The sequence below is a fragment of the Chelonoidis abingdonii genome, chromosome 16, assembly GCF_003597395.2.
Source record: "Chelonoidis abingdonii isolate Lonesome George chromosome 16, CheloAbing_2.0, whole genome shotgun sequence".
NCBI lineage: Eukaryota > Metazoa > Chordata > Testudines > Testudinidae > Chelonoidis > Chelonoidis abingdonii.
The window spans coordinates 15,836,084-15,847,125 of record NC_133784.1 but is presented as its reverse complement, the minus strand read 5'-3'; the positions used below and the strand labels follow the sequence as shown (position 1 = coordinate 15,847,125).

Sequence of the window (11,042 nt, the reverse complement as noted above, 5' to 3'; positions counted from 1 at the left end):
GCCAAAGAATTCGACCAATTCACATTGACAACAGGGGTAGGGGTGGGAAGCAAGATTTTTTTTTTTTTTTTAAGAATGGAAACCTATGTTTATGCTTCCCATATATATTTTTAAATCCTTCAGTAATGAAAATGATTTCTACCTTGATGATGTCACATGCATGCAGAGACAGTAGCTTTGTTAAGAAGTCTGTTTCCTTTCTCAAATTTCCTCCAGAATTTTTTCCACAAGTTCACTATACGGAATACATTTAGATTGTCCCTAACTCTAACAGACTATTCTCACCTGATAAATTTTAAAACAATTTTGGAAAATGATTGCTTTTCTAAAAAAGCGAGCACAACATTTAATAATGAATGGTGAAATATGAACCATTGACTAAAAACCATGAAATAGAGAGTATCAGTTAAAACCAGTCTGAGTAAGCCAAGGGCAGCATCTTAATGACATAATTCACGTCATCTAATGAATTATGTGGTCTCTGCACTGCCACTGACGCATTTATTGAGATTTTAATTTATTTGTGGTACTGGTTTAAATTGATTGGAATCACTAAGGTACAAAGGAGGAGAGCTGTACTTTTGAAATTTAAATATTTCACAGAGATTCCAGCCCAGTCCCCCTGTTTGCAATGCACTTCACATTTAAATAACTTGAAAAAACAAAAAACATCGCCACTATGGACATTTTTGTGAACACCTTCTGCTGCAAGGGAGTGGTATAAGACATATGATTAAGTATAAGTTAGTGTCTCTTCTCACATACGGCTATGTGCAATGATTTATGTAAAGCCCCAAAGTAACAAGCTTAAGAAGCCATGAAGATAAATCTTGTTCCTAGCACTAACCCAGCCAGGGGTTTAATGGACAGTACCGCCAGCACGCTGAGCCGTCATTCATGGCCAGGGTTATCATCCCACTCTTTGTGGGGCACATGGACAATTCCAAGTAAAAACTTGATCAGAGGAGAATGCTCAGCGCTGCGGGGTCCTTTAATGTTTCAGCACAGGGCAGCACGAAGAGTATCTGGTAAAAATGGGAACTGCTGCTGAGCATTAGCTGTACCTGCCCCATGCTTCCCAGGTGCACATCCCGAGTGGGAAAAGGATCAAATAAACCCCTCATTCAATTACAACGAGCCAGGGCAGATGCAGCAGCAAGAGGCGCAGGTGGGAACTAGCACTGCGCGGGACAAGCCTGACCCAGACAAGCAGGGAGGCGGTGCAATTCTGATTGCCTGGCCGTTGCCCGAGCTGGTCCTGGGAGCCCCTGAGGAAGAGGCGGCGGATGGGGGCCAGAGGGGGAGTTCAGAGGATCGCTCTCTCCGCCGCGGCCCCTTCCCCTCCCAGCAGAACCCACCCCTGCCTGGGCAGCGTGTGCCAAGCAGGGCTTGGCTTAGTGAGCTGGGCAGGCGGGACCCTCCTCCTCCTCCTCGCCGGGGAGCCAAGCAACCAGCCGATGCTGCCTGCAGCCCAGGAGCAAGCCAGCCGGGCTGTGGATGCAGGGGGTGGTGCGCAGGGGAGATCCAGCCAGTGGCCGCATGCAAAACCCGGCTCCGGACTCCAAGTCTGGAGCCCAATGCTGGCTGTGCAGAAAGGCGCAGCTTTTGGAAAATATCCTCAGGAGTGGCTGCGCCCCCTGCTCCCCCGCTAGCTACGCTACTGCCTAGCAGGGCTTTGTCTGAGCACAAGGTTCTACCCTGGGCAGAGGCCCTGAGTTGCCATGGCACTTAGGCCCAGATGTTTCAAGGGCAGGGCCGTCCCTAGCCATTTGGGTGCCATATGCAGCTCCCCCGTGGGGGAGCTGTGTAGAGCCCCAGCCCTCCCCCAGGGTCTGGGAGGCAGGAGCTTTTGGGGGCTACTTTTGGGGGCCCTATAGGTGCAGAGTAGCCTTGGGTATTAGCCTGCTCCCCTTCCCTTCCCCCGGCCATGTCGCTCGGGGTAGGGACCCCCCCCACTCACCAGCAGTGGTGGGAAGCAGAGCAGCTCAGCCCCAGCCTGCTCTGCTCCACCAGCTGCAGTGCTCCACTTCCTGCCGCTGGTGAGGGCCGGGGGCGGTTCTTTCCCCAACCTGAGCTACATGGCTGGGTCTGGGGCAAGGGAAGCAGAGTGGGTTGGGGACGCAGCTCTCCATTTCCCGCCGCTGGTGAGTGCAGGGTTGCAGGAGGAAAAGGTGAAATAGGAGTGGCTCAGGGGCAAAGCAGGGGGGGAAGGGTAAGAGGCAGGGCAGAGGGAATTGTCCGGGGCCCCACACCCCCCTAGGTATGGCCCTACCCCTTGCACTGGGGACTGGCTGAGGGATAGGGCTGGTCACCGGGGCTGGTGCTGCCACGTATGCAGCATGCAGCTGCCTAGGGCACCATGAAATTTGGGACAATTTAGTGCCCCAAATTTCATGGTGCCCTACGCAGCTGCTTATGCTGCGTATGCCTAAGGACGGTCCTATTCAAGGCATTTCAGCATTGGAGCCTGATTGAAGAGACTAAGGCTCATTTTCAAAAGGCCAAAATTTCACTGACGGTCAATGGCCATACAACAACTCCCAATAAACTTCAGTAAATAACTTGTACCAGGACCAAAGGAGTAATTCAGCTCTTCAATTTATTGTCAAATCGTCATCCACTGCAATAAGGAACCAAAATCAACACAAAAATAAATTGTGGTTTGTGTGCGTTTGTGTGTGTATATAATTAAAAATGGCAACAGCAACAAAAATAAACCTTTAAATGAGCTGGTTATATACAGACAATATCATCATGTTACTTTGTTGGCTAGATTAATTAGGTGTGATCCAGTCCTAGCAATAGGTCTAAATATTGCTGCAGATAACAAGAATGCAACTCAAAAGCAGAAAATCAAAAACCATAAATAAGATAAGGATTGAAGTTACTCCCACTCCTGCACAAAAATATAATGGTGCTTTGTGTTGTATTTGTATCTGATTTAGAGTGGATATTTTGTGCTAAAACTCTTCATGTGAACTTACATAGAATTCCTTCATTTAAATAAAAATGAAAAAAAACAAACTTTTCATAACCGCCTTTTTTCCTCCTTTCATTCATAGACTCCTAGACTTTAAGGTCAGAAGGGACCATTGTGATCATCTAGTCTGACCTCCTGCACAATTTGTTTAAATTATTTTTTTCTATACACGGTAAGTACATTGTCTGTACAAAATTAAATATACATATTTACAATCATACTTCCGAAGCACTTTTGAGTCTTCTCTTCCGTTGATCTCAGCGAAAGATAAGTGTTTTTAAACCCAGGAGTATGGCTAATTTATCAAAACGTATTGCAAGTCATGCTAACACTTAGTTGCAGTTACTGTTAATCAGTTTGTATAAAAGCATTGGCATAAAAATAGGCATTTTCTATTATTAAATATGGCTGATGCCAAAATAGCAATCTTAACTTTTGCTATTTGTACTGGAAATGTAGGAAGCAGTCTGATGCAACTGGTTTTATCTATACTTTTTTCTTTTTGAAATAGAATTTCTATCAAAAAGAACATTTATTTTTGACTTACGGGGAAGTCTCTGGGCAAGCTGTGTTTTTTTCAAAAAAGTACAAATATATGCAGCTGGTAATAGCTGTATAAACATCACTTTACAAATTGGTTTGCCTTGCTAGTTTTATTAGGAGACAGCCTAATCAAGAACCACCACCAACAAAAAAAAAAAAAGCAAGCTCAGTAATACTTTGCTAGCATCTACCCGAATCTCTATGCTAGAATACCAGGGGAAAATAAAGTCTTTATTGCAAAGAGTATACTTCAAAATGTGTGCAGTCATTCAGCGCAACATTTAGAGGAAAAACAGCCATGGGATTTGCAAACAGGATCTGTGTCCCCTAAATTTTCCATTATTTGTGTTCTGTTTTTGTAAAATCTGGGTTGATTCCTCATGGAAATTGTGACTCTGTTCATTTCTATGCACACAATATGCTCACCCATATACACACACACACAGAAAAACCGGCAGGGGTGGATATTATGAAGCAGAATATTACCAAAGTTGAGGGGTTTTTTTGGCTGATTGCTCTGGATTAAACTGTTAGTTCAAAGCCCCTCCTCATATGCTACCTAGTCTAATCACATAAACCGTTCTCTGCCTGCCATGTATGTTAAGGTGCACGTAATGAAGAAAGAATTGAGAATGAAAGCGGGAGGCAGAGTGAAAATTACCTTGCAGATGGGGGTAATCTCAGAGAAGGCCTCCCTCAGTTATAGAGAGGGAGCAGCGACAGAGCTGCATGTTGCCTCAATGCATCACAGTTCCCATTGCTTTTTCTCTCACATAAGCAAAACCTATCACACACTCTATTCTGCTGCTTCCCCAAACTCTCAGAGGTAAGTACTCAATGAAAAGCACGAAAACTAAGCTCTGCCCTCAGAACTCAGAGCTACAAAGGCAGCATTGTAAACTAGAAACTTTGTCTCTTTCCTTCAGCAAACAAGAACATAAGTCCAGCAACACCCAGACCCAGGCCTGCACATTCAACCCAGAACTGTACCACATAACCACATCCCCATTCCACTTCTCATCTCTCATTTATTACATTAACAAACTGTCTGATTTCAAAGGTCTTTGCTACTTAAACATTGTCCGGTAAACAATACTAATCAGCGTTGCAGGTGCATGACTGTTTCAGAGGTACAACAGTTTCACGTAGTTGCCTGGGAAAGTGCCAAATTGTCTTGTTCTCCTAGACGTACCTGTTGGGAAAGGAAATAAGAATGCAATTGAGTAAGATGGAGCTACAGGGGAAGGTGACTGGGGTTGGAAAGAGAAAGAGCAGCCTGCTCTGTTTATAAGCCAGGCTGGGTACAAATCACTGTTCTTGGCAATGCAAGAGAAGAGGGGTCCTGGTCAAAAATTCTGTTGTTCCTGAATAGAATTAACCGAAATACTTTTGTCACTAACCACACTCATTTTGTTTTTTAATTTTAATACAGCAATTCTTAGTGCTGGATTGACAGGGCTGCAGGCTAGGGGCCAGACTGTGACCTTTGCTACATCCATTTAAATCAGCTGAAATCAATGGAGTGATTTGCCCAAGTGTGATGACAGTACAATCTGGGCCTGTGTCCTCAGAATACAATCAGGCCAGGCTTCCATGTGCTTTGCACCCACAGATGGGCCTGACGTCCAAAGAGCTCATCGCCCATTGCATTGCTTATGGTCAGATTTACAAAAGAACTCAGCACCCAGTGTCCTTAGCTCTTTGGAAAATCTGGCCTGGGCAGAATACATACAGGTTTCAGAGGGTGCCTCAGCCCTGCTCTGGAGGGAAGCCCTGCTAGGAAAGAGATGGGCTCTCAAGCCTCTCAGGGTATGTCTACACTTGGAGCTGTGAGTGTGAGGAGGAGGAGACATAACCATGGCTAGCTCTCATCGAGATAGCATGCTAAAAGAGAGAACAGCTGCGGCAGCATGAGTGGCTGTCCTGAGTGAGTGTCCATCAGGGGTGCTAGTCCCTTCCCCCACTCACACTGCTGCGCTGCACTCCATTTCCAAGCACGCTAGCTCAGTGAGAGCTTGGCAGGTATGTATCCTTGAACCGCCAATCACACCCCAGCTTGAGGAGTGCACATACTCGTGGACTGTGACCCATTCAGCTCTTGGCATCTCTGCTGAAGCTGCTACCAGGCATGCCAGGTACCATCCCTTTTGGAAATGTGCAGTGCATTGGCGTATTCCTTTTTTTCTGCTTAAAGGAGAGTCAATCACCAGCTACTCCCCTACTCATCTACCAAACCCTTTCCTTCAAATCCTTCTTTAAAATCAATGTCTCCCAGCAATCCCCCCTCATTAACACTCCCTTCCTGCTCAGCCCTTCCCCTGGGACTTGGTTTGTTCAGAGCAAGCGCCCTGAGCCAGGGGAAATGTGCATGAAGTGCAGTGCAGCCCTGCAGCACTGTATCAGTGTGGCAGAACAATTAGAGATGGCTGATTTTCTTCCTTTGAGATTTTTCTTTGATGAAAAATGGCCCTTTTAGGAAACTTAATTTTTCAAGAAGCTTTTTTTTTTTTAAACATTTTCTGCTTTCTGTAAAAAATAGAAATTTCAAATTTTGGAAATTTGATTTTCTGGGTTGTAGGGTTATTATTTTATGTTTCTTGCCTCTTAACATATTTCTTTTTCACACACACACATATCCCTCCCCCAGTTTTCCTTTCGCCTCTCTCCGCAACATGTCAAAGCTTCCTCATCTTTGGAAAAATTCCAGAGTGGCCAAAGAAAAACTGAAATTCTGTAATTATTACACCTTTCCAAAACTGGGGAAGTTTTGAAAAGTTAGAGTAGCAAGAGGAAAAATGAAAAAAATAAAACGTTGGTGAGAAAAACCCATCTGCCTGGATATCATTCCTGTATTGTTCTCAGTGGAAAAAATATGGGAAGAAAGGAAATTAAAAATGTTTTAAAAATATTTCATGAAAATTTTTTGGAAAAAAACCCCAAACATTGTTCCATTTTGAAGCAATTTCCAAATTTTGAAATTTTCCACAATTTATTCCCCATTTTTGGTTACCTATAATAATAATATTAGTACTGAACATATGATGTACTCACCCACAAACCAGCCATCGTCACATTTCTCCATGACATCTACAATATCTCCGTCTCTTAGCTCCAGCTCATCATCATTCTGGGGAATATAGCTGTACAGGGCTTGGTAGCTAAGTCTAAAGCCGAGGGAGGGAGAGAGATGTTACAAATTATACAGTGAACTCTGCTGACATCCAATCATCCAATACACACTACAGTTTGAAAAGCTACCACATGTCTATTGTATGTCCTGTTATGGAGTCCAAAACCAATTGTAAACAACCTGTGCTGCTAAAGCAGGGCTAGGCATTGTCACACGAATACAGAAGCAATCGTACAGCTGCACTGCAAGGAGCATCCCAGAGAAGGAACTGGGATTAGGAAGCCACAACTTCCTCTTTGTTCCACCCTTGCTCCCGGAGAGTACTGCTGGTAGAACCAAGACTCCACGATTCCTCACATCCTCCTAAGTCTGGGTACATCCACTTCTGCCCTGGGCAGAAGGGGTGTTCGTTTGCTTGCTCAGGCCTCTAGTCATATTCCACTGCACACTGAGTGTCCTGGCACCTGACTAAAATGCCTTTAAGAAAGGTTCGCTTTGTACACTGCAACTGTTTGAATGAGAGGAGTACAGACAGGAGAAATCAGGGGCCAAATTCTGCTGAGATACACACATGCAACTCCACTGCAACCAAGATGGAGTCTACAGGTTTGGAGATGAAGCTGACCCAAGCCCCTGGCTCTGAGTAGCCCCTGGAGCTTTAGGTGAAGTTTGGCTCCAGTTCTCAGCCTTGCGGCTCAGCCCTCTCTCTTTGGGAGTGAAATCAGTGCTGGCAAAAGGTGCCACACGTCCAGCCCTGGAGACTCTAGTCCTCAAGTTCTCCAGAGACTAGGTTAGTGGAAAGCACAAGTTCCGCTGATGCTGCCCCACCAATGGACTTCAATCACAAATGTCTATCAAGGAGCTAGAGAGCAGTTTTGGCTGAGCATTTCAAAGCCATCTAGGGGATTTAGACATACAGTTCCCATTAATATTAATGGAAGTTATGTGTTTAAATGCCCTAGTCCACTGGTTCTCAACTAGCCCTAGGGGTATGCAGAGGACTTCCAGGGGGTACTTCACTCATCTAAAACAGTGTTTCTCAACTGAGGGGTGGCAGATCCCATAGGGTTGCCAACTTTAGTTGGATGAATTCCTGGAGATTTCATCTCATGACATTAATCTTTTATTAAAGATTAATCTTTAATCCTCAAGGCTCCAGGACAATCCTGGAGGGTTGGCAACCCTAGCTTCCAGGGTGGTCATGGGATGGGTTTAGGGGGATCGCAAGTGCAGGGCTGGTATTAGGGGGTGCCAAGTAGGGCAACTGCTTGGGGCCCCACACCACAGGGGGCCCTGCAAAGCTAAGTTACATGCTTCAGCCCCACCACCTGGGGCTCAGGCTTCAGACAAGGCTCGCAAGTGAAAAACAATCTCAAGTATCACATTGAAATGTAAGTACAATATTTATATTCCAGTCAATGTATTTTATAATTGTATGGTAAAAATGAGAAAGTCAGCAATGTTTCGGTATTAGTGTGCTGTGACACTTTTGTGTTTTTATATCTGATTTTGTAAGCATGTAGTTTTTAAATGAGGTTGAAATTTGGGGTATGCAAGACAAATCAGCCTCCTGAAAGGGGAACAGTTATCTGGAAAGGTTGAGAACCACTGCCCTAGGCAGCTCTGGCAATCTCAGCATTAGTTGCTAAGCGCATTCAGTCCTTGGTTTCTTTGTGGACACTGCCAACAAAGGGCCTATTGATGCCAATGTAAAAGTGGTTATATTGTGCTGTGAACAACTAGCCACCGATGAGCTACTGTGAACCCACCAACTCATTTCCTATGAGCCAGACGGTAGGCACCAATCTGGGCTGCATTTGAACTACAGACCTTGAGGAGAAAGTAGCAGGTTATGGAGTCTATTTCCCTACACTAGCAGTCCCACCAGGAAATGATACTTTCTATGCATTTAGCACCAAATTGTCCACTCTAATTAACCATGTCCCACCCACCATCTGCCTTGTGTCACACTTCTCTTGCCCTCATCCCTCTTTATCTGTGCAACATCTATCTTATGGGCTGATCCTGCAGTCACTCACTGTTGGGCATGAGGCTTGCTGTCATGAGCCCTACACCCTGTAGGAAGTATATGCAGGAGTGTGACTCAACTGGGAGAGCTCTCGAGCGGCAGCTGGGAACCTGATTCAGATCCTGTGTACGTACGATAAACTGAACATTTACCCTGTGCTAATTTCCATTATGCTTTGAAGGACCGTATCACTTTACAAGCTTCCTCAAGCACTTCTTTCTGTCTCCATGCATTGGTGTGATGGGGCTGATTCTCTCTGCTTTGCTCTTTGGGTAGTTTTTTACCCCTATGCAAAGCACTACCCACTCAGGATGCTCATGCTTCCACTTCTACACAGGTGAAAATGACTTCACAAGGCAGTGAAGAATCACGCCCTCTGGCCAAAAACTTGAGGCACAGTTTTTCCCTCCATCTATGTGTAAGAAACAAGGATTCAAGCTGCAGAAAGAGAAGATGTGGTACTGTTCACCCCAAGCATTCAAGAACCTTGAATCAGGGCAACCCCAGTCATGTACGAGCAGCGCATTGTGCCCAGTGCTGTACAAACACAGGGGTCCTTATTTCGGACTTTTTGCTGCAGTGATGAGGGCTAGAAACTTCCTTCCTTATTTTTTTAATGAAAGCTGACACTCTTGCATAATCACATCCCTCCAGGGCCTGGAGCTTTAGGGAAAACATCAAATAATGTCACACTTAACAGCAGATGACAGATGCAAACCAGGTCCCTGGGAGAGAGGGCAACCAGAGCCACTTACATGTCTCCTGGTGTTTGACTCCTGTCGGGGCTGGCTCCTTGTTGATGTGCTTGAGGTTGCTGAGAAATGATTAGAGATGGTTTATTGTCATTAGAGGCCACCGTGCGGCGAGAGTCAAGAGGCTGAGAAATAGTACTGCAGTAATGAACAGACTTTTCTGCAATGTTTATGATCTCATTGCAAACTGCTTCCTGCGTGGTAGGCAGCATTGACATCCACGGAACACCCACAGAACAGTCAACAAGGAATGGGGGGGGGAAAGGGAAAAATAGACAGGAAGAGATGGGACATTCCAGATGCAGCACATAAGTCCAGTCAAACAAAAGAGTTGTAGATCCAGGTAAATATCCAGGTAGTGGAGTGCAGAAGGGATCCAGGTGTAAGCATGGAAAAACAGGCAATACAGAAGAATTTGGTACTTAGCTTGAAGATTTGTTTAAAAAAAAACATACAGAAGCATAAGAGGTTGCAGTTAGTCAGCAGTGGCACCATTACAATCGCTACATTTGGAATATGAGAACGCACACTTCAGTCATGCACTACTCATTTAACTCTAATCCAATACAGACAATGCAATTATACCAATTCCATGTTGACTCTGGTAGTTTTTCTAGATGCTAAATTCTATTTCTCCATTACAAATACAATGATATCTAGATTTTTTTTGTGACTAAGAAAGCAGCTGGCAACTTTAAATTCTATGAAGGCGTTACTGTCTGTGATAAGAGACGCTACGACTGTGCATCTGATTGAAACAGTGGCCTTACCACATAGCTCTTTTCAGACTCTGTGAGATCTGGTCCTGCTCTCAGTAAATGGTGAGAAGGCTGTGTGATCACCAAGCAAATTATAAGGAAGACATTTTAGCAGAAGTTACATTGATCAGAATTAAAATTAAAAAATGATGCACAGAAAACCAAACAAAACACAAAACCACCCACCGCCACTTGATTCAGACAATAGGCTTTTTAAAACAGGGGACATTGGAGAGTACAGCAATGCAATTGCATTGAAGCAGCATGTGTGCTGCAAAGGATAATACAATGGCAAAAAAATTAAATAGGCAACTAGAGGAGGCGATGAAAAGATAAGACACAGCTAGAGACACAGATGGTAAACAGCACTGCATTGAATTCCTGTAGGGGAAAAAGACATGGACAGAAGCACAAGTGTCAGACCTTTAGGCCAAAGGCCCTAATGAAAAAGGCCATTGCCATTATCTCTGGAAAGGCCCTTGGAGACATTTTGGATCAGGAAAAATGACAGCTCAGCTGCCTCCTAAAGAGTGGGCCAGATCCTCAGCTGGCGTAAATTGATGCAGCTCAGCTGAAGTCACAAGTGCGTCACTGTCAGAGGTGTGGGAACTAGTAGTGCGGGAGGTGCTGCAGCACCCCTAGTTTTTGTGTGGGGTCCTGCCTGCCACCCTGCACCCAGGGCCCCGGTGCTGCCGGCCCCGCACCTGGGATCCCGGCTGCAAGACCTGTGCCCAGAGCTCTGTTCTTGGCCCTGTGCCCAGGGGCTCAGCTCCTGGCTGCTGCCGGCCCTGCACCCAGGGCTCTGGTCATGGCCTGCCACATGAAAGCACACAAGGTCTCCACAGCCGCT

At 45.2% G+C, this 11,042-nt stretch overlaps 1 protein-coding gene across 39 annotated transcripts in view; it reads right to left on the bottom strand.

Annotated features, from left to right (window-relative positions):
- Positions 1–2,582: 2,582 nt before the first annotated feature.
- SORBS1 (sorbin and SH3 domain containing 1) overlaps positions 2,583–11,042 on the bottom strand; it is a 297,291-nt gene continuing 288,831 nt past the window's right edge. For 20 of the 39 annotated variants that reach the window (XM_075072820.1, XM_075072821.1, XM_075072817.1 and 17 more), the window contains 3 exons: positions 9,438–9,496; positions 6,575–6,687; positions 2,583–4,715 (listed from right to left, as the gene is read on the bottom strand). In XM_075072820.1, the coding sequence (XP_074928921.1) occupies positions 4,648–4,715; positions 6,575–6,687; positions 9,438–9,496 (240 nt within the window). In that variant the 3' untranslated portion in view covers positions 2,583–4,647. Of the gene's footprint in view, positions 4,716–6,574; positions 6,688–9,437; positions 9,629–10,204; positions 10,265–11,042 lie in introns of all 39 variants that reach the window. The other 19 variants (XM_075072803.1, XM_075072805.1, XM_075072804.1 and 16 more) reach the window with 2 other exon arrangements.